General features: G+C 39.0%; 1 protein-coding gene across 1 annotated transcript in view; it reads left to right on the plus strand.

The window, feature by feature from the left end:
• SLC38A8 (solute carrier family 38 member 8) overlaps positions 1-23,668 on the plus strand; it is a 68,892-nt gene that overhangs the window by 26,066 nt on the left and 19,158 nt on the right. The window contains exons 6-9 of the mRNA XM_053718873.1: positions 4,998-5,055; positions 5,479-5,593; positions 5,961-6,108; positions 6,536-6,735. Of these exons, the coding sequence (XP_053574848.1) occupies positions 4,998-5,055; positions 5,479-5,593; positions 5,961-6,108; positions 6,536-6,735 (521 nt within the window). The remainder of the gene's footprint in view (positions 1-4,997; positions 5,056-5,478; positions 5,594-5,960; positions 6,109-6,535; positions 6,736-23,668) is intronic.

Here is a 23,668-nt window from a genome sequence, read left to right on the forward strand (position 1 = left end):
TCTTTCCAGGGTAATAAATTATTATCTCAACTGTTTCTGGAAGGAAGGGAACTTTTTTTACCAAAGGATAAAAAATCTAAGGTAAATTTAGGTCTAATAATCATTTTCGTTCCTTTCCTCACAACAAGGAACAAAAGCCTGATCCTTCATCCTCAGGAGCGGTATCAGTTTGGAAGCTATTTCCAGTTTGGAATATATCCAAGCCTTATAGAAACCTATAGCCAGCTCCTAAGTACCCATGAAGGTGCGGCCCTTATTCCAGCTCAGCTGGTATGGGGCAGATTACGTTTTCTTCAAAGAAATTTGGATCAATTCCGTTCTCAATCTCTGGTTTCAGAACATTGTTTCAGAAAGGTACAGAATTGGCTTCAAGTTAAGGCCTCCTGCTAAGAGATATTTTTTCTTTCCCGTGTCCCAGTTAACACGGCAAAGGCTCAGCTTTTCTGAAATGTGTTTCAGATCTAGAGTTGGCTGGAGTAATTATGCCAGTTCCAGTTCTGAAACAGGGGCTGGGGTTTTATTTTATTTTATCTCTTCATTGTACCAAAGAAGGTCAATTCCTTCAGACCAGTTCCGGATCTATCAATATTGAATCGTTATGTAAGGATACCAACATTCAAGATGGTTACTGTAGGACTATCCTGCCTTTTGTTTAGCAAGGGCATTATATGTCTACAATAGATTTACAGGATGTGTATCTGCATATTCCGATTCATCCAGATCACTTTTAGTGTCTGAGATTCTCTTTTTAGACAAGCATTACCAGTTTTGTGGCTCTACCGTTTGGCCTAGCCTCAGTTCCAAGAATTTTTTTCAAAGGTTCTCGGTGCCCTTCTTTCTGTAATCAGAGAATAGGGTTTTGGTATTTCCTTATTTGGACGATATCTTGGTACTTGCTCAGTCTTCTCATTTTCGAAGAATCTCATACGAATCGACTTGTGTTGTTTCTTCAAGTTCATGGTTGGAGGATCAATTTACCAATCAGTTCATTGATTCCTCAGACAAGGGTAACCTTTTTAGGTTTCTAGATAGATTCGGTGTCTATGACTCTGTCCTTGTCAGACAAGAGAAGTTTAACATTGATATCAGCTTGTCAAAACCTTCAGTCACAATCATTCCCTTTGGTAGCCTTATGCATGGAAATTTTAGGTCTTAGGACTGCCGCATCAGATGCGATCTCCTTTGCTCGTTTTCACATGCGACCTCTTCAGCTCTGTATGCTGAACCAATGGTGCAGGGATTACTCAAAGATATCTCAATTAATATCTTTAAACCGATTATACGACACTCTCTGACATGGTGGACAGATCACCATCGTTTAGTTCAGGGGGCTTCTTTGTTCTTCCGACCTGGACTATAATCTCAACCGATGCAAGTCTTACAGGTTGGGGAGCTGTGTGGGGGTATCTGACGGCACAAGGGGTTTGGGAATCTCAGGAGGTGAGATTTCCGATCAATATTTTGGAACTCCGTGCAATTTTCAGAGCTCTTCAGTCTTGGCCTCTTCTGAAGAGAGAGTTGTTCATTTGTTTTCAGACAGACAATGTCACAACTGTGGCATACATCAATCATCAAGGAGGGACTCACAGTCCTCTGGCTATGAAAGAAGTATCTCGAATTTTGGTTTGGGCGGAATCCAGCTCCTGTCTAATCTCTGCGGTTCATATCCCAGGTATGGACAATTGGAAAGCGGATTATCTCAGTCGCCAAACGTTGCACCTGGGCGAATGGTCTCTTCACCCAGAGGTATTTCCTCAGATTGTTCAAATGTGGGAACTCCCAGAAATAGATCTGATGGCTTCTCATCTAAACAAGAAACTTCCCTGGTATCTGTCCGGATCCCGGGATCCTCGGGCGGAGGCAGTGGATGCATTATCTCTTCCTTACAAGTGTCATCCTGCCTATATCTTTCCGCCTCTAGTTCTTCTTCCAAGGGTATTCTCCAATATTCTAAAGGAATGCTCGTTTGTCCTGCTGGTAGCTCCAGCATGGCCTCACAGGTTTTGGTATGCGGATCTTGTCCGGATGGCCTCTTGCCAGCTGTGGACTCTTCCGTTAAGACCAGTCTTTCTGTCTCAAGGTTCTTTTTTCCATCAGGATCTCAAAACCTTAATTTTAAGGTATGGAGATTGAACGCTTGATTCTTGGTCAAAGAGGTTTCTCTGACTCTGTGATTGATACTATGTGACAGGCTCGTAAATCTGTATCTAGAGAGATATATTATAGAGTCTGGAAGACTTATATTTCTTAGTGTCTTTCTTATCTTTTTTTTCTTGGCATTCTTTTTGAATACCGAGAATTTTACAGTTTCTTCAGGATGGTTTAGATAAAGGTTTGTCCGCAAGTTCCTTGAAAGACAAATTTCTGCTCTTTCTGTTCTTTTTCACAGAAGGATTGCTAATCTTCCTGATATTCATTGTTTTGTACAAGCTTTGGTTCGTATAAAACCTGTCATTAAGTCAATTTCTCCTCCTTGGAGTTTGAATTTGGTTCTGGGGGCTCTTCAAGCTCCTCCTTTTGAACCCATGCATTCATTGGTCGTTATATTACTTTCTTGGAAAGTTTTTTTGTTTCTTTTGGCCATCTCTTCTGCCAGAAGAGTCTCTGAATTATCTACTCTTTTTTGTGAGTCTCCTTTTCTGATTTTGCATCAGGATAAGGTGGTGCTGCGAACTTCTTTTGAATTTTTTACCTAAGGTTGTGAATTCTAACAACATTAGTAGAGAAATTGTGGTTCCTTCATTATGTCCTAATCCTATGAATTCTAAGGAGAAATCATTGCATTCTTTGGATGCTGTTAGAGCTTTGTAATATTATGTTGAAGCTACTAAGTCTTTCCGAAAGACTTCTAGTCTATTTGTCATCTTTTCCGGTTCTAGAAAAGACCAGAAAGCTTCTGCCATTTCTTTAGCATCTTGGTTGAAATCTTTATTTCATCATGCCTATGTTGAGTCGGGTAACACTCCGCCTCAAAGGATTACAGCTCATTCTACTTCCTGGGCGTTTAGGAATGAAGCTTCGGTTGATCAGATTTGCAAAGCAGCAACTTGGTCCTCTTTGCATACTTTTACTAAATTCTACCATTTTGATGTGTTTTCTTCTTCTGAAGCAGTTTTTGGTAGAAACGTACTTCAGGCAGTGGTTTCAGTTTGAATCTTCTGCTTATGTTTTTTCATTAAAATTTTATTCTGGGTGTGGATTATTTTCAGCAGGAATTGGCTGTCTTTATTTTATCCCTCCCTCTCTAGTGACTCTTGCGTGGAAAGATCCACATCTTGGGTAATCATTATCCCATACGTTACTAGCTCATGGACTCTTGCTAATTACATGAAAGAAAACATAATTTATGTAAGAACTTACCTGATAAATTCATTTCTTTCATATTAGCAAGAGTCCATGAGGCCCGCCCTTTTTTTGTGGTGGTTTTGATTTTTTTGTATAAAGCACAATTATTCCAATTCCTTATTTTATATGCTTTCGCACTTTTTTCTTATCACCCCACTTCTTGGCTATTCGTTAAACTGAATTGTGGGTGTGGTGAGGGGTGTATTTATAGGCATTTTAAGGTTTTGGAAACTTTGCCCCTCCTGGTAGGAATGTATATCCCATACGTCACTAGCTCATGGACTCTTGCTAATATGAAAGAAATGAATTTATCTGGTAAGTTCTTACATAAATTATGTTTTGTTTCATTGCATTAGTCTAATGTATATTAAAAACATTGTCAAATTTTTTTTGAAATTTGAGCCATTTTAAGCTCTTTGTTTGAAACAAGCTGGCCATGCACCTTTTGATTAATGACTTCATCAGCTGGTGCATGACGCATAAACATGTGACCATTAAAAGGTCAAACATTACTTACAGTTGAAGAATTTGTGTATTTCTAAAAAAAAAATATTCAAACCAGTCTCAACATAAGTTATATGGCCCCTTTTAAAAAAGATGAGGAAACAGAGGTACAAAAGGTGAGGCGATCTGAAGCTTATTTGCATATACTTACCCAGAACTCCTTTAAACATGAAGCAAACAAACACAACTTGACTAATTGAAGCTGTCCGCAGTGGTGCTTTTATGGGGCTATGGACCCTCATTCATTACTGAACCACATGCAGGAGCCAGTTGTCCTGAATTTGCACTTTAGTGCATTTTTATCTGTCCAGTGCTCAATGCATATTAAGGATAGTGATAGGGGCTGGAAAATGTGGATTGTAATATATAGCAGAGAATGAGAGGACAGATATAGACAAATATTTCCTTTGCGTTTGGGGTGATGAGTTATATAGCTGCAGGTTTCCACCAAGAACTTTCTATGGAGTGAGGGACAAGATAAAGCAATTGTTAAACGTAACTGCATGTGTTAAAAGATCATGAGATGTGGACACAAATTAAAGAGTAGGTAGGGAAAGAAAAGTCAGTGTTGAAACAGAACAGGAAGGAGAAATGGAGATGGAACAAGAACTGAACAAAAAGTAATGGAAGGATGAGAAATAAAGACAGGAAATGGAAGTGCAAGAGAGTTGAGAGGAAGGAGAAGTTAAAGAAAAATAAAATAGACATAAGATAGGGTAGGGTGAGGGATGTTGTATAAACTGAATGTAAAGGAAGAGCTAGATAATATGAAAAGGATTAAGAGGTGACAATTAGAATAATATAAAGGTAAGAGAGGCAGTGGAGAGGATACAGGAAGGGACAATAAGGGAATGTAACATAGTTCTTACAGGAGATAGGTAAGGGAGATAATGAACATTAAATGCAAGGCAATCAGTGCAACCAGCTGGAGCTAAAGAGACCAGGGAATGCCTAATGTATGTATAACATTATGTTAAACCTAAACGAATCCCCAGTTAAGATTATCTCATCCAAATAAGCCCTTTTCCTCTCACCATCGCTTAACTGTCATTGATATTATATATATATATATATATATATATATATATATATATATATATATATATATATATATATATATATGTATTTTTTTTTTATATTTGTTGCAGAATTTCCTCCTGGGCGGCCATGTTCAGTGTTATCCCTACAATTTGCTTTGGTTTTCAGGTAACTTTTATTACTCTAGTATTACCAAAAGTTGTTGAAAGACAGAATCATTACAATGGAAGATGGGAAAATGTATGTACTAAACATTCCCAATATAATTTACTTTGTATAATGTGCATACACAGAAAAACCACTGCTTCATTTATTTAATATTTCACCAACATGATTACTAATGTTGCTGTTGCCTGTAATACACTTAAAAAGAAACAAATAATATAGTAATATCTAAAGTCTATGCAACAGAAGTTCTACATTACTAGAGTTTGGCTTTGTACTTTGGTGTTCAGAGGCTAAGCTCATACTGTTTCATTACTTAGAAATGTTTTTAAAACAACTCTTGTTCCACCATAGAACATAAAATGAATATTTATATAGACAAACCGTTACCGTTGCTTGCAACATAATGTTCTGTCTCTGTTCCAGTGTCATGAAGCTTCTGTCACCATCTATAGCAGCATGAAGAATAAGTGTCTTACCCGATGGGTTGTGGTGTCTGTGTTCTCCATGCTTATCTGTCTGCTAATTTACTCGCTCACAGGTATGAGAGACCTTTCCTCTATTTCAGTAATTTACTATTGGTAAAGAAGAAATAATGTTGATTGTCAATGTTGGGCAAATTTCTCCTGCTTCGGTATTCCTATAGTAATGGCTGAAAGTTTACACTGCTCATGGGCAATTAGCAGTTTAGGGTTCTGCCTATCTTGACATTGAGCTTTTTTTTTTTTTTTTTCTCCTCTTTCTCTCCTAACTTTTTCCCTGACTGATAAACTTTAGTAATGTTTTTTTTTCCAGTCCTGTCTAATTAACCAAGGCCTGCAATGGTCATTCACTTATGTGTTCAGCACATGCTTGATGTTAAAGGGATACATTGATGGCTCCTGTCTCTTCTACTGTCTTTTTTGCAGGTCTCTATGGGTATCTGACATTTGGCGATGCTGTAGCTGCTGATATTTTAATGTCTTATCCTGGGAATGATATGGTTGTAGTAGTAGCCAGACTACTTTTTGCTATCTCTATTGTCACCATTTACCCAATTATTCTCCTCCTTGGAAGGTAAATGATTAAGGATCAAATTGCTGAAGAGAATTTATCAGGCTTTAATAAACTCATTTACCCTCAAGCCTGTCTCGAGCATCAGTCTCTATTTTTCAGTCCCTCTAACTGCATGCTAATCACACGTTCTCCACAGGTCTGCATCTTTGTGTATTTTATTATAAAGTCTTAGCTTCTGTCATTTTACACCGGGTGTCTGTTTATCTTTCCCCAGTTATGATGTTCATGCTTTTCAGTGCTTCCTCTCCTTCTCTAATTTTTTTTTATATATATCTTCAGATCTGTCTTATTTTACCCTCAATTATCACTTGTTTTCACTGTCCATCTTTTGTTACCTCCAACATCCTTTCTTATTTTTGTCTGTTTTCCTCATCAGTGATGCCTTTTCTGAGCCTCTGATTAGGCCCATCTTTGTCTCTCTCTCTAGGACTGTACTTCAGGAAGCCTGGTTAGATCACAAAGGCGGTTCTATATACGTAACGGACAGTTATGAGCGTTTTCTTAGAATCACACTGTCTGTTCTCTGGATCCTGGTCACACTGATCATTGCGCTGTTTGTTCCAGACATCAGTGAGGTTATTTCTATCATTGGGGGAATCAGTGCCTTCTTCATCTTCATATTCCCTGGTAGGTGTCACTTTGTCTTCCTCATTATCTTCAAGGGGAAAAAAAATGTAAGCAGGGAGGTAAATAGCTTTGGCTTTAGCTCTGACACTCCATAAAAAATGATTAATGTTTGTTTAAATCCAGGGAGTACTTCCTATGGACTGTATTCATTTTTACTGGCACCCTGATACTCAAATGATTAAAAAAAATTTTTCCAGTTCTCAAACATGTTGTTCAGTCTGGTTAAATTGATGTTTTCTTTTTCCAGTTAGTCTTAAAGGGACACTGAACCCAATTTTTTTCTTTCATGATTCAGATAGAGCATGCAATTTTAAGCTACTTTCTAATTTATTCCTATTATCAATTTTTGTTTGTTCTCTTGCTATCTTTATTTTAAAAAGAAGACATCTAAGCTTTTTTTTTATTATTCAGAACTCTGGACAGAACTTTTTTATTGGTGGATGAGTTTATCCACCAATCAGCAAGAACAACCCAGGTTGATCACCAAAAATGGGCCGGCATCTAAACTTACTTTCTTGCATTTCAAATAAAGATACAAAGAGAATGAAGAAAAGTTGATAATAGCAGTAAATTAGAAAGTTGCTTAAAATGTCATGCTCTATCTGAATCAATAAAGAAAAAATTTGGGTACAGTGTCCCTTTAATGATACCTAGCTATAAATTCTTCAATGGTAAAAAAAAAAAAAGCATCTGACACAGATCTATTTGTAAGCAGGTATGGGCCATTACAAGTTAAAAATCAATTTTTAGCTGCTACAAAGAAATAAAATGATTTATGCCACTTAAAGGGACAATGTACACTATGGGTGCGATCACATATACGCTTGCGCCTCCCGTAATTTCACCTCGCACATCGGGGTATTACATAAACCCCGCCGGCAGTTCATAAAGTGCCGTAAGTCGGATAAACTAGAGATGTCCAGAAATGAGCGTAACTAAATTTCGCAACTAAATTTCTGGAGTCGCTAGTGACTTACGGCACTTTAGAAACTGCTGGCTCCTAAGAAAAGTAAATAAAATAACAAATCCCCCGTAAAACTTTAACCTGCCTCCCAAAAATAAGCCCGACACGTAAAACCCCTATATCCGCAATCCCCCCCTCTCATTACTAATATTAAATGTATTAACCCCTAGACCGACAACCCCCCACAACGCAATATGCCTATTTAAACTAAACTATTAACCCCTATAGCCTCCATCAAACCCACAGCGCATGTAATAACTCAATTATTAACCCCTAAACCGCCATAGCCCACAACGCAATTAAACTATTCAAGTTTCCATTCAAGGCTCCATCTTGAGGACATCCGACGCGGAGCATCCTTCCTGGCCGACGACTAACCGGCGAATGAAGGTTCCTTTAAATGACGTCATCCAAGATGGCGTCCCTTCAATTCCGATTGGCTGATAGAATTCTATCAGCCAATAGGAATTAAGGTAGGAAAAATCCTATTGGCTGATGCAATCAGCCAATAGGATTGAGCTCGCATTCTATTGGCTGATTGGAACAGCCAATAGAATGCAAGGATTTTTCCTACCTTAATTCCGATTGGCTGATAGAATTCTATCAGCCAATCGGAATTGAAGGGACGCCATCTTGGATGACGTAATTTAAAGAAACCTTCATTAGTCGGTTAGTCGTCGGCAGGAAGGATGCTCCGCATCGGATGTCTTCAAGATGGAGCCGCTTCTCGTCGGATGGAAGAAGATAGAAGATGCCGCTTGGATGAAGACTTCTGCCGCTTGGAGGACCTCTTCTGGCCGGATCGGATGAAGACTTCTGCCCCTCTGGACGTCCACTTCTGCCCGGCTGTCTAAACCTTCATGTGCATGGAAGTTTTTGGTCTCATGACTGCAGCATCAGGTGCGATCCTCTTTGCTCGTTTTTGTTTGGGGCCTCTAAAAGCTTTGCATGTTGCACCATAGGTGCAGGGATTAGTTTCAGTTATTACAACTGATAAACTTAATCCCAACCCTTTTTTTTTTTTTTTTTTTTTTTTTTATCTCTCTCTGATTTGGTGGTTGGACTATCACCTTATTGTTCAGGGGGCCTCATTTGTTCGTCCCTACCTGGACAGTATTCTCAACAGATGTACGTTTTTCAGGTGGGGGAGCTGTCTGAGAGTCTGACAGCACTAGGGGTTTGGAAACCTCAGGAGGCTAGGTTACCAATTAATATTTTAGAACTCCATGCTATTTTCAGGGCTCTTCAGGCATGTCTTATTTTGAAGAGACAATTTTTACATTTGTTTTTTAAACAGACAGTATCACATTAGTGGCATTTGTCAATCATCAAGGAGGGACTCTCAGTCCTTCAGTTATGGAGGAAGTATCTCGGATACTTTCTTGGACGGAATCCAACTTTTGTCTAATTTCTGAGATTTATATCTCAAGTGTAGACAATTGGGAAATGGATTATCATAGCCGTTAGGCTTTATATCTGGGGGAGTGCTCTCCATTCAGATGTGTTTTTTTTTTTTTTTCATCTTGTACAAATGTGGGGTCTTCCAGAAATAGATCTGATGGTCTCTCTATTTATTTATTTTTTTAAAATATTTTATTAGTGAAAAATCAGCAGTACAAAATACATTCAAGTTAGGATGCTAATAAGTATCCAAAGATGGTACATAAAGACATTTCAAATGACAACTGAGGCTTGAAGGTCTCAGTATTTAACATAACAATAATGAGAGGAGGAGGAAAATGAGAAAGAAAAGGAAAAAAAAAAAAAAAATCCCTCTCGTACCCTAATTTTTTTACAATTGAATATTAAGAATTTTTTTCTATACGATTAATAAAGGTTTTATCTTGGCTTATAACAAAGTCCCTCCAGATCTTTATATACAAATTGTCCTTTTTTTCTCTCTAATCTGTAATCATGGGCTGCTATTAATGCAGTGTTGGTTAATACATTTTTTGCTTCCTTAACCGAAGGCACTTCAGAGTTAGTCCAATTAATAAACAAGAGTTTTCTAAGGCTTAATATGGCGGTTAAGATGAATTTCTCTTTGCTCCCCCATGAAATATAGGAAGATAATAGTATTATAGAGTTAATTGAAAAGGTTACTCTAAAGTCTACCACTTGGGAAAGAAAATAGGCTACCTTTTGCCAGAATTGATTCACTTTTGGGCAATCCCACAAAAGATGGCCCAAATTTGGGTCATTTTGGAGAAACTTAAGGCATTGGTTCTTAACTTTGCTGTTCCACTTAGCTACCCGACGTGGGGTAAAGTAATCTCTATTAAATATCCTAAATTGAGTTTCTCTTAAATATGCCAAGTGGGATAGAGACGGTTATTTTTAAACTTCTGACAAATTGGTTTAAAAGATCGGGCAGGTCTAACATCTTTTCCCAGTACGACACTAATTGTAGTGTACTTTTCCCTTCCTCCACTTTTCTTAATATTTTATAAATGACAGATAGCGAACATTTTTCAGGTTTAATACTGTCCATTAGAGGATGTTCTAAACATATTTGAGGAAATAGATTTAGTAGTTTATAAACATAATTTTTTACTTGCAAAAAGTAAAATTTATGTTTAATCTGAACTGTAGAAAATTTATTTTGAAATTCCGAGAAATTATACATTCTCTTGGCCTTACAGTCAAAAAACTCTTCAATAGAAAGATCTTTAAAGGGTGATCAGGCTCCAAAAATATTGGCTGTATTGCCTAATGGAAAAAAGCAGTTACCTTGAATAGGTAACCATTTGGAAATATTGGCTGGATAGCCAAGTAGCCTCATAGTCTTCCTCCATGCAATTAAGATATCTTTAAATAAGGGATGGTTGACAATTGTCCTCCCCAGAAGTTTATTTGATGAGTGTACTATAAACCCCATAGAGTGAGGGGAACAAACATGTTCCTCTAAATGTCTATCAGAGAGTTTAAATGATTGAAATAACCAGTCTATTGGAAGACTTAAAATAGTTTCCAGATTATACCATTCCAAATTGGGTAGGGCTAGTCCTCCTCCCGTATAAGGCTGGTATAACGACTCTAGTTTTATTCTGGGTTTCCTCCCACTCCACAGGAAATACCTCAGTGCTCGATTGAAGCGCCAGAGGTCCCGTTTCTTAATTAAAAATGGGAGCATCCTACATAGGTATATAATTTTGGGAACTATGAACATTTTATAGAGATTTACTTTGCCCAAGATTGAAACCGGGAGGGATGCCCAACTCTCCATTTTTACTATACTTTCTTGAAGGGCTAGAAGGATATTGTCACGGTACCAGTCTGCAGGATTAATAGAGAGTTTCAGACCCAGATATTCCAGAACATCAGATTCGATAAACTGATAGGTTTGACAATTATTCAGTCTATTTAACCAAATTACTTTTGATTTTGAAAAGTTGGTTTTATATCCAGACACAGTACAATAATTATCTAAAAGATCTAGCACAGGATTAATAGTGTCCTTGGGATTGGTAACAAAAAGATCATCGGAAAATAAAGATATTTTTAATGTTGCCTTACCTATGTTAATTCCTATTAAAAGTTCTCTCAGCTTAATAGCCAAAGGCTCCAAAACTAAGTCAAATAGTAAAGGAGAGAGAAGGCAGCCCTGACGGGTGCCTCTTGAGAGTGTGAAAGATTGAGTAATATCATTGTTGATCAAAATCGATGCCTTAGCATCTGAATATATATTACAAATAAAATTAACAAAGTTGTCTCCAAACCCATATCTCCTTAAAGCCTTGACCATAAATGGCCATTCCACTCTGTCGATGGCCTTCTCTGCATCCAAAGATAGCAGGAAGGCCTCCGGCAGAGCAGAATCACCTCCACTATATAGGGAAATTGCATGGAGAATTCTCCTTATGTTTTTTTCAGAGGACCTTCCACTCACAAAGACTACTTGGTCGGCATGCACAATTTTGGGTACAATTGGCTTCATTCTCTCTGCCATGATCTTCATCATAATCTTGTAATCAAGATTGAGCAAGGAAATCAGCCTATAGTCTATTAATTCTAAAGGATTTTTATTAGGTTTAGGGATCAAAACAATATTGGCCCTTTTAAAATCCTCAGAAACCTTAACATTGTCCTCAAAATAACCTTTATATAAATCTCTTAGGCCCGGAATAATCTTTTCCAATAGTATCAAGTAAAACTCCAAAGGCAAGTTGCCTGGACCTGGCAATTTTCCTTTGGGTAGGGATTTAATGACCTTAAGTCCATAGATGCTAAAAAGGTGTCAATATCCTCTGAAAGAGGATTCTGAGAAGAGTAAAGTTCAGTGTAATAGTTTTGAAATAAAAGCTATCTGATCTTGATCCAAAATAACATTGTTATCCTTTTTTAATAGCAAAAGTCTTCCCATGCCTTTGTCAAGAACAACTTGAATTTAACTGAGTTCAGTAAATACGTGGGGAAGAATAATACCTTACAGAGGTATTATCTAAGTTGCCAGTGTTACAGGGAAAATGCAGTAGGACAGGAATCAATGTAAATACTGAATCCTCTGATGCTTTGTTGGCTATTTCCGATGTACCCTCACAGGGATCTGATTTGGGGGTCAGGCAACTTCTGTCTGAGGGAGAACTTTCCGAATCGGGAAGTGAGTTACCTCAGATGGACTCGGACGTCATGTCCTTTAGAGTTAAACTGGAACACCTCCGCCTGTTACTTCATGAGGTTTTAGCGACTCTGGGTGACTGTGATTCTATTGTGGTACCACCAGAGAAATTGTGTAAAATGGACAAATATTTAGAGGTACCTGCTTACACTGATGTTTTTCCGGTTCCTAAGAGAATTTTGGAGATTATCAAGAGCGAATGGGACAGACCGGGTATACGGCTCTCACCTTCTCCTAATTTTAAGAAAATGTATCCCATATCTGACACTGTTCGGGACTCTTGGCAGACAGTCCCTAAGGTGGAGGGAGCAATATCTACCCTGGCTAAGCGTACAACTATTCCTATTGAGGACAGCTGTGCTTTCAAAGACCCTATGGATAAGAAATTGGAGGGTCTTCTAAAAAAATGATTTATTCATCAGGGTTTCATTTTACAACCGACAGCCTGCATTGTACCAGTTACCACTGTGGCGGCTTTCTGGTTTGATGCCTTAGAGTCTCTTAAGACTGAGACTCCTGTAGAGGATATTTTAGATAGAATTAAGGCTCTCAAGCTGGCTAATTCTTTTATTACAGATACCGCCTTTCAAATTGCTAAGTTGGCGGCTAAGAATGCTGGATTTGCCATTTAAGCACGTAGAGCGTTATGGTTAAAATCTTGGTCTGCTGATGTGTCATCTAAGTCAAAGCTTTTGGCTATTCCTTTCAAGGGTAAAACCCTATTCGGGCCTGACTTGAAGGAAATCATTTCTGACATTACTGGAGGTAAGGGTCATCTCCTACCTCAGGATAAGACTGCTAAATTGAGGAATAAACAAAATAATTTTCGTTCCTTTCAGAACTTTAAAGGAGTCCCCTCTTCTTCCTCCGCGAAACAGGAAGGGAATTTTGCTCAGGCCAAGTCCGTCTGGAAGACCTAACCAGGGTAAACAACCCAAGAAGCCTGCTGCTGCTACCAAGACAGCATGAAGGGGCGGCCCCCGATCCGGGACCGGATCTAGTAGGGGGCAGACTTTCTCTCTTTGCCCAGGCTTGGGTAAGAGATGTTCAAGACCCCTGGACACTGGAAATTGTGACCCACGGGTATCAACTGGAATTCAAAAGTTTTCTCCCAAGGGGGAGATTTCTTCTTTTATGGTTGTCTGTAAACCAGATAAAGAGGCGTTCTTATGTTGTGTAAAAGACCTCTATACTATGGGAGTAATTTGTCCCGTGCCAAGACTGGAACAGGGGCATGGGTTTTACTAAAATCTTTTCATGGTTCCCAAAAAAAGGGAACGTTCAGATCCATTTTAGATCTCAAGAGTCTAAACAAGTTTCTCAGAGTCCCATCTTTCAAGATGGAGACCATTCGAACAATTTTACCAATGATCCAGGAGGGTCAATATATGACTACCGTGGACTTAAAGGATGCATACCTTCATATTCCTATCCACAAGGCTCATCATCAGTACCTAAGGTTTGCCTTCCTGGACAAACATTTTCAGTTCGTGGCTCTTCCCTTGTTGGCCACAGCACCAAGGATCTTCACGAAGGTTCTAGGGTCCCTTCTGGCAGTTCTCAGGCCGCTGGACATTGCAGCAGCACCTTATCTGGATGATATTCTGATCCAGGCGTTGACTTATCTGTCAAGATCTCATACAGACAGTGTTGTCCTTTCTGAGAACTCGCGGATGGAAGGTGAATCTAGAAAAGAGTTCACTAATTCCACAGACAAAGGTTCCCTTCTTGGGAACTGTGATAGATTCTATATCCATGAAGATTTTTCTGACGGAGGTCAGAATTCTAAATACTTGCTGAGCCCTTCAGTCCAATCCTCGACCATCAGTGGCTCAGTGCATGGAGGTAATTGGATTGATGGTGGCGGCAATGGACATCATTCTGTTTGCTCGATTTCATCTCAGACCACTGCAACTGTGCATGCTTGAACAGTGGTATGGGGATTATGCAAATTTATCTCCTCAGATAAATCTGGACCAGGAGACCAGAGACTCTCTTCTTTGGTGGTTGTCGCTGGATCATCTGTCCCAAGGGACGTGTTTCCGCAGACCCTCGTGGGTGATAGTGACAACAGACGCCAGTCTACTAGGCTGGGATGCAGTCTGGAATTCCCTGAAGGCTCAGGGTGTTCTGTACTTCCAATCAATATTCTGGAATTGAGAGCAATATTCAATGCGCTTCAGACGTAGCCTCAGTTGACTTCGGCCAAATTCATCCGTTTTCAGTCAAACAACATCACGACTGTGGCTTACATCAGTCATCATGGAGGAACGAGGAGTTCCTTAGCGATGACAGAAGTATCCAAGATAATTTGATGGGCGGAGGCTCACTCTTGTTATCTCTCAGCAATCTACATCCCAGGAGTGGACAACTGCAAAGCGATCTTTTTAAGCCGACAGGCATTTCATCCGGGGGAGTGGGAACTGCATTCGGAGGTCTTTGCCTCCCTGATTCTCTGATGGGGCAGACCGGAATTGGATCTGATGGCGTCTCGGGAGAATGCCAAGCTTCCAAGATACGGATCCAGGTCGAGGGATCCTCAGGCCGAACTGATAGATGCCTTGGCAGTGCCTTGGTTGTTCAACCTAGCTTATGTGTTCCCACCATTTCCTCTCCTTCCCCGGGTGATTGCTCGGATCAAACAGGAGAGAGCTTCAGCAATTCTAATCGCGCCTGCGTGGCCACACATGATTTGGTATGCAGATCTAGTGGACATGTCTTCTCTGCCTCAGTGTAAACTTCCAGTGAGACTGGACCTTCTCATTCTTGGTCCTTTCCAACATCCAAATCTAATTTCTCTGCAGCTGACTGCTTGGAGATTGAACGCTTGATTTTATCTAAGCTGGGATTCTCTGATTCGGTCATAGGTACTTTTGATTTAGGCACGTAAGCCTGTCACTAAAAAGATCTATCATAAGATATGGCGTAAATATCTTTTTTTGGTGTGAGTCCAAGGGCTACTCATGGAGTAGAGTTAGGATTCCCAGGATTCTGTCCTTTCTCCAAGAAGGATTGGAGAAAGGGTTATCAGCGAGTTCCTTAAAGGGACAAATTTCTGCTTTGTCAATTTTGTTACATAAACGTTTGGCAGTTGTTCCAGACGTTCAGTCTTTTTGTCAGGCTTTGACCAGGATCAAGCCTGTGTTTAGACCTGAAGTTTGAATTTAGTTCTTAATGTTCTTCAAGGGGTTCCGTTTGAACCCATGCATTCCATAGATATAAAGTTATTATCTTGGAAAGTTTTGTTTTTGGTTGCCATTTCTTCTGCTCGTAGAGTTTCTGAGCTTTCAGCGTTACAATGTGATTTGCCTTATCTTATTTTCCATTCTGATAAGGTGGTTTTACGTACCAAACTTGGTTTCCTTCCTAAGGTTGTTTCTAATAAGAATATTAATCAGGAAATTGTGGTTCCTTCATTATGTCCTAACCCTTCTAAGAAGGAGCGTATGTTGCATAACTTGGTCGTAGTCCGTGCCTTGAAGTTTTACTTGCAGGCAACTAAGGATTTTCGTCAATCATCTTCATTATTCATTGTGTTTTCTGGAAAGCGTAGGGGTCAGAAAGCTACAGCTACCTCTTTCATTTTGGCTGAAGAGTATCATCCGTCTGGCGTATGAGACTGCTGGACAGCAGCCTCCTGAAAGCATTACGGCTCATTCTACTAGGGCTGTGGCTTCCTCATGGGCATTTAAAAACAATGCTACTGTTGAACAGATTTGCAAGGCTGCAACTTGGTTGTCTCTTCACACTTTTTCCAAATTTTCCAAATGTAGTACTTTTGCTTCTTCTGAGGCTGGTTTTGGGAGCAAGGTTCTTCAAGCAGTGGTGCCTTCCGTTTAGGTTCCTGTCTTGTCCCTCCCTTTCATCCGTGCCCTGTAGCTTTGGTATTGTATCCCACAAGTAAGGATGAAATCCGTGGACTCGTCATATCTTGTAGAAGAAAAGGAAGTTTATGCTTACCTAATAAATTTATTTGAGTCCACGGCCCACCCTGTCATTTCTAAGACAGGTATGTAATTATTTTTATAATCTTCAGTCACCTCTGCACCTTTGGCTTTTCCTTTCTCTTCCTAACTTCGGTCGAATGACTGGAGGTGGAGGGAAGGGAGGATCTATATATACAGCTCTGCTGTGGTGCTCTTTGCCACTTCCTGTTAGCAGGAGGATAAATCCCACAAGTAAGGATGAAATCCGTGGACTCGTCATATCGTAGAAGAAATAAATTTATCAGGTAAGCATACATTTCTTTCATGTAATTGGCAAGAATCCATGAGCTAGTCACATATGGGATATACAATCCTACCAGGAGGGGCAAAGTTTCCCAAACTTCAAAATGCCTATAAATACACCCCTCACTACACCCACAATTCAGTTTTTACAAACTTTGCCTCCTATGGAGGTGGTGAAGTAAGTTTGTGCTAAGATTTCTACGTTGATATGCGCTTCTCAGCGTTGTTGAAGCCCGATTCCTCTCAGAGTACAGCGAATGTCAGAGGGACGTGAAGGGAGTATCACTTATTGAATACAATGATTTCCCTAACGGGGGTCTATTTCATGGGTTCTCTGTTATCGGTCGTAGAGATTCATCTCCTACCTCCCTTTTCAGATCGACGATATACTCTCAGTTTACCAGTACCTCTACTAATAACTGTTTTAGTACTGGTTTCGCTATCTGCTATATGTGGATGGGTGTCTTTTGGTAAGTATGTTTTTATTACTTAAGACACTCTCAGCTATGGTTTGGCACTTTATGCAATTATATAAAGTTCTAAATATATGTATTGTACTTATATTTGCCATGAGTCAGGTTCATGTATTTCCTTCTGCAGACTGTCAGTTTCATATTTGGGAATGTAAACACTTTAAGAATTTTATTTCTTACCTGGGGTTTAGTCTTTTTTTCAATTTGACTACTTTTTTGCAATTGCGGGTGTTAGGCCCGCGGGTGCGTCAAATGCTAGACTTTATTGCGTCATTTTTGGCGCGAAAAGATACGTTTATGACGCAACTTCGCCATTTCCGGCGTCATATGTGACGCCGAGACCTTTCACACAGCGGCGTCAGTGACGCAAGTGTGTCATTTCCGGTCATTTTTGGCCATTGGCAAGTGTGTCATTTCCGGTCATTTTTTTCATTATTTCAATATCCCATTGATGTTTGCCTCCTGCTTTCTTCTCTATCAAGAGGCCTATGCTTTTTGCATTTTTCCCATTTCTGAAACTGTCATTTAAGGAAATAGATAATTTTGCTTTATATGTTGTTTTTTCTCTTACATTGAGCAAGATGTCCCAATATGATCCTGTCTCTGAAGTTTCTGCTGGAACATTGCTGTCTGACATCGGTTCTACCAAAGCTAAGTGCATTTGTTGTAAAATTGTAGAAATTATTCCACCGAATGTCATTTGTAATAGTTGTCATGATAAACTTTTACATGCAGATAGTGTATCCATCAGTAATAGTACATTGCCAGTTGCAGTTCCTTCAACTTCTAATGTGCATGATATACCTGTAAATTTTAAAGAATTTGTTTCTGATTCTATTATGAAGGCTTTGTCTGCATTTCCACCTTCTAATAAACGTAAAAGGTCTTTTAAAACTTCTAATTTAGCTGATGAAATTTCAAATGACCAACATCATAATAATTCATCCTCTTCTGATGAGGATCTATCTGAAACAGAAGATCCTTCCTCAGATATTGAGACTGACAAATCTAATTATTTATTTAAAATAGAGTATATGCGTTCTTTATTAAAAAAAGTGTTAATTACTTTGGATATTAAGGTAACCAGTCCTATTAACGTTCAGTCTAATAAATGTTTAAATGCTGTTTTTAAACCTCCTGTGGTTTCCCCAGGTGTTTTTCCCATTCCTGAGGCTATTTCTGATATGATTTCTAAGGAATGGAATAAGCCAGGTACTTCTTTTATTCCTTCTTCAAGGTTTAAAAAATTGTATCCTTTACCAGCAAAATCTATAGAGTTTTGGGAAAAGATCCCCAAAGTTGATGGGGCTATTTCTACTCTTGCTAAACGTACCACTATTCCTATGGAAGATAGCACTTCCTTTAAGGATCCTTTAGATAGGAAGCTTGAATCTTATTTAAGGAAGGCCTATTTATTTTCAGGTCATGTTCTCAGACCTGTTATTTCTTTGGGTGATGTTGCGGCTGCCTCAACTTTCTGGTTGGAAAATTTAGGGCAACGTGAATTGGATTTTGACATATCTAGCATTGTTTGCTTACTGCAACATGTTAATCATTTTATTTGTGATGCCATTTTTGATATTCTCAAAATTGATGTTAGATCCATGTCTTTAGCTGTATTAGCTAGACGAGCTTGGTGGCTTAAATCTTGGAATGCTGATATGACATCTAAATCTAGATTACTATCTCTTTCTTTCCAAGGTAATGATTTATTTGGTTCTCAGTTGGATTCTATTATTTCAACTATCACTGGAGGAAAAGGAGTTTTTTTTTTTTTGCCTCAGGATAAAAAACCTAAGGGTAAATCTAAGGCTTCTAACCGTTTTCGTTCCTTTCATCAGAATAAGGAACAAAAACTCAATCCTCCTCCCAAGGAATCTGCTTCCAGTTGGAAGCCTTCCTCAAATTGGAATAAATCCAAGCCATTTAGGAAACCAAAGTCTGCCCCTAAGTCCGCATGAAGGTGCGGCCCTCATTCCAGCTCAGCTGGTAGGGAGCAGATTAAGGTTTTTCAAGGATTTTTGGATAAAATCATTCCGAAATCATTGGATTCAGAGCATTGTCTCTCAAGGGTATCGAATAGGATACAAAGTAAGATTTTTTTTCTCTGACACATCCCTGTAAATCCAGTAAAAGCTCAGGCTTTTCTGAAGTGGGTTTCAGACCTGGAGTCTTCAGGGGTAATAATGCCAGTTCCTCTTCAGGAACAAGGTTTGGGGTTTTATTCAAACCTATTCATTGTACCAAAGAAAGAAAATTTGTTCAGACCCGTTCTGGATCTGAACATTTTGAATCGTTATGTAAGAGTACCAACTTTCAAGATGGTGACTATAAGGACTATTCTGCCTTTTTGTTCAGCAAGGACATTATATGTCCACAATAGACTTGCAGGATGCATACCTTCATATTCCGATTCATCCAGAACACTATCAGTTTCTGAGATTCTCTTTTCTAGACAAGCATTACCAATTTGTTGCTCTTTCATTTGTCCTAGCAAAAGATCCAAGAATCTTTTCTAAGGTTCTGGGTGCCCTACTATCTGTAATCAGAGAACAGCGTATTGCGGTGTTTCCTTATTTGGATGATATCTTGGTACTAGCTCAGTCTTTACATACTGCAGAATCTCACACGAATCAACTAGTGTTGTTTCTTCAGAAACATGGTTGGAGGATCAATTTACCAAAAAGTTTCTTGATTCCTCAGACAAGGGTCACCTTTTTAGGTTTCCAGATAGATTCAGTGTCCATGACTCTGTCTCAATCAGACAAGAGACGTTTAAAATTGGTCGCAGCATGCTGGCACCTTCAGTCTCAGTCAGTCATTCGCTTCGTTTTCATATGAGACCTCTACAGCTTTGCATGCTGAATCAATGGTGCAAGGATTATACAAAAAGATCGCAATTAATATCCTTTAATCCCAATGTACGACGCTCTCTGACATGGTGGATAGATCACCATCGTTTGGTTCAAGGGGCCTCTTTTGTTCGGCCAACCTGGACTGTGATCTCAACAGATGCGAGTCTTTCAGGTTGGGGAGCACAAGGGGTTTGGAAATCTTAAGAGGCGAGATTACCAATAAATATTTTAGAACTCCGTGCAATTCTCAGGGCTCTTCAGTCTTGGCCTCTGAAAACAAATGAACGGTTCTCTCTTTAGCAGACAGACAATATCACAACCGTGGCTTATGTCAATCATCAGGGTGGGACTCACAGTCCCCAAGCTATGAAAGAAGTATCTTGGATACTTGCTTGGGCGGAATCCAGCTCCTGTCTAATCTCTGCGGTGCATATCCCAGGTGTAGATAATTGGGAGGCGGATTATCTCAGCCGCCAGACTTTACATCCAGGGGAGTGGTCTCTCCATCCAGATGTGTTTTCTCAGATTGTTAAGATATGGGGTCTTCCAGAGATAGATCTCATGGCCTCTCATCTAAACAATAAACTTCCCAGATACCTGTCCAGGGATGTTCAGGCGGAAGCAGTGGATGCACTGACACTTCCTTGGTGTTATCATCCTGCTTACATCTTCCCACCTCTAGTTCTCCTTCCAAGAGTGATCTCCAAAATCATCATGGAACAGTCTTCTGTGTTGCTGGTGGCTCCAGCATGGCCACACAGGTTTTGGTATGCGGATCTGGTGCGAATGTCCAGTTGCCTGCCTTGGCCACTTCCGTTACGGCCGGACCTACTATCTCAAGGTCCGTTTTTCCATCAGGATCTCAAATCATTAAATTTGAAGGTATGGAAATTGAACGTTTAGTTCTAAGTCATAGAGGTGTCTCTGACTCAGTGATTAATACTATGTTACAAGCTGGTAAATCTGTCTATAGAAAGATTTATTATAGAGTTTGGAAGACTTACATTTCATGGTGTTCTTCTCATAAATTCTCTTGGCATTCTTTTAGAATTCCTAGAATTTTACAGTTCCTTCAGGATGGTTTGGATAAGGGTTTGTCTGCAAGTTCCTTGAAAGGACAAATCTCCGCTCTTTCTGTTTTATTTCACAGAAAGATTGCAATACTTCCTGATATTCACTGTTTTGTACAGGCTTTAGTTCGTATTAAGCCTGTCATTAAATCAATTTCTCCTCCTTGGAGTCTTAATTTGGTTCTGAAGGCGTTACAGGCGCCTCCATTTGAGCCTATGCATTCTTTGGACATTAAACTACTTTCCTGTAAAGTGTTCTTCCTTTTGGCTATCTCTTCTGCTAGAATAGTTTCTGAGCTATCTGCTCTTTCTTGTGAGTCTCCTTTTCTGATTTTTCATCAGGATAAGGCAGTTTTGCGGACTTCTTTTCAATTTTTACCTAAGGTTGTGAATTCTAACAACATTAGTAGAGAAATTGTTGTTCCTTCTATGTCCTAATCCTAAGAATTCTTTGGAGAGATCCTTACATTCTTTGGATGTGGTAAGAGCTTTGAAATATTATGTGGAAGCTACTAAAAATTTTAGGAAGACTTCCAGTCTGTTTTATTTTCTGGTCCTAGGAAAGGTCAGAAAGCTTCTGCTATTTCCTTGGCTTCTTGGTTGAAACTTTTCATTCATCTAGCTTATTTGGAGTCGGGTCAGACCCCGCCTCAGAGAATTACAGCTCATTCTACTAGATCAGTCTCCACTTCGTGGGCTTTTAAGAATGAAGCTTCAGTTGATCAGAATTGCAAAGCAGCAACTTGGTCCTCTTTGCATACATTTACTAAATTCTACCATTTTGATGTATTTGCTTCTTCGGAAGCAGTTTTTGGTAGAAAAGTTCTTCAGGCAGCTGTATCAGTTTGATTCTTCTGCTTTTGATTTAAGTTTTTTTTTCTTCTTTCAAATATGAAATAAACTTATTTTTTTGGGTTGTGGACTAATGTTTTCAGCGGAATATGGCTGTTTTTATTTTTATTCCCTCCCTCTCTAGTGACTCTTGAGTGGAAGACTCCAACATCTTGGGTATTGATATCCCATATGTCACTAGCTCATGGACTCTTGCCAATTACATGAAAGAAAACATAATTTATGTAACAACTTACCTGATAAATTCATTTCTTTCATATTGGCAAGAGTCCATGAGGCCCACCCTTTTTATGGTGGTTATGATTTTTTTTGTATAAAGCACAATTATTTCCAAATTTCCTTTGATGCTTTCTACTCCTTTCTTTATCACCCCACTGCTTGGCTATTCGTTAAACTGAATTGTGGGTGTGGTGAGGGGTGTATTTATAGGCATTTTGAGGTTTGGGAAACTTTGCCCCTCCTGGTAGGATTGTATATCCCATATCACTAGCTCATGGACTCTTGCCAATATGAAAAATGAATTTATCAGGTAAGTTCTTACATAAATTATGTTTTCCTTTTCTCAGCGGAAATAGCTGTTTTTATTTTATCCCTCCCTCTCTAGCGACTCGTGAACTTTCACATCTTGGTTATTATATCCCATAAGTACTAGCTCATAGACTCTTGCCACTTACATGAAAGAAAACATAATTTATGTAAGAACTTACCTGATAAATTAATTTCTTTCATAGTGGCAAGAGTCCATGAGACCCACCCTATTTTTTGTGGTTATGATTTTTTTTTTGTATAAAGCACATCATTTTTTTCCAGTTCCTCTTTTTTGTATGCTTTTTACTCCTTTTTTTACACCTCACTTCTTGGCTATACGTTAAACTGAAGTATGAGTGAGGTGGGCGGTGTATTTATAGGCATTTTGAGGTTTGGGAAACTTTGCCCCCTCCAGGTAGGAATGCATATCCCATACGTGACTAGCTCATGGACTCTGTGCCAGTTTTGATGTAGTGGTATCTTTCCATCTGAAGAAGCAGGTCTACTTGCCTCCTCCTTTTTGTTTAATGCAAAGTTGGACTGGGGGGCAGGCGTAGCATCTTACGCAGTCCCCCATGATCCGATCCCGGCCTTGAAATAAAGTGATTGCATCAAAGATTGAATGATTTCATTTTTCAAGCAAGTGTTTACATCAGAACTTCGCTACGTTAACCACTTGCCCCTGGCATGAAGGGGTTAAGATTATGTGTGCATGGTGTGTAATTTCTTTAAGGAATAGTTGTTTTGTTTTTTTACACTTTTTGTACACGTGTGCTTTTTTATATTATCTCTGTAAACCAAAGCCCAATACTTACAACAATTGAAAATTAATATTAACATTGTATTGCTTATTTCTTCTACCTCCTACTGGGAATACCACAGGAAAAATCTGTTATTTTAAATGACAAAATAAAGTAAAACGAGCTACTTGTAAACAGTTTAATACACTCCAAATTTATGTGGAGAAAAAATAGGGTAAACTGTCCCTTTAAGCTGAGTTTACTGTGTGTGTGTTGGTATACATCTGTACCATTAAGACTGTTTTACATGTGGTGTGACAAGTATTGTAAATATGAAGGTGTAAAAAAACAAACCTCAAGGCAATACAGCACTGATTGCTGAAAAAATCATGGTACAGACCCTCAAAAGTTATGACAATGATCACAAAGAAAGGCAAAAGAGAAGATATTTCCCTATTAAAAAGAAAGGTAATCAAGCAAAATGTAAAACTGTATTAATAAAATTCACAGCAAGGGCAACTCTCTACACAGATACAAAAAGACCAGTCACAGGTTGTGTCTGCTGGGTGTTTGCTGGTCCTAGTAGATATTATTATAAAAAAAA

The sequence above is a fragment of the Bombina bombina genome, chromosome 1, assembly GCF_027579735.1.
Source record: "Bombina bombina isolate aBomBom1 chromosome 1, aBomBom1.pri, whole genome shotgun sequence".
NCBI lineage: Eukaryota > Metazoa > Chordata > Amphibia > Anura > Bombinatoridae > Bombina > Bombina bombina.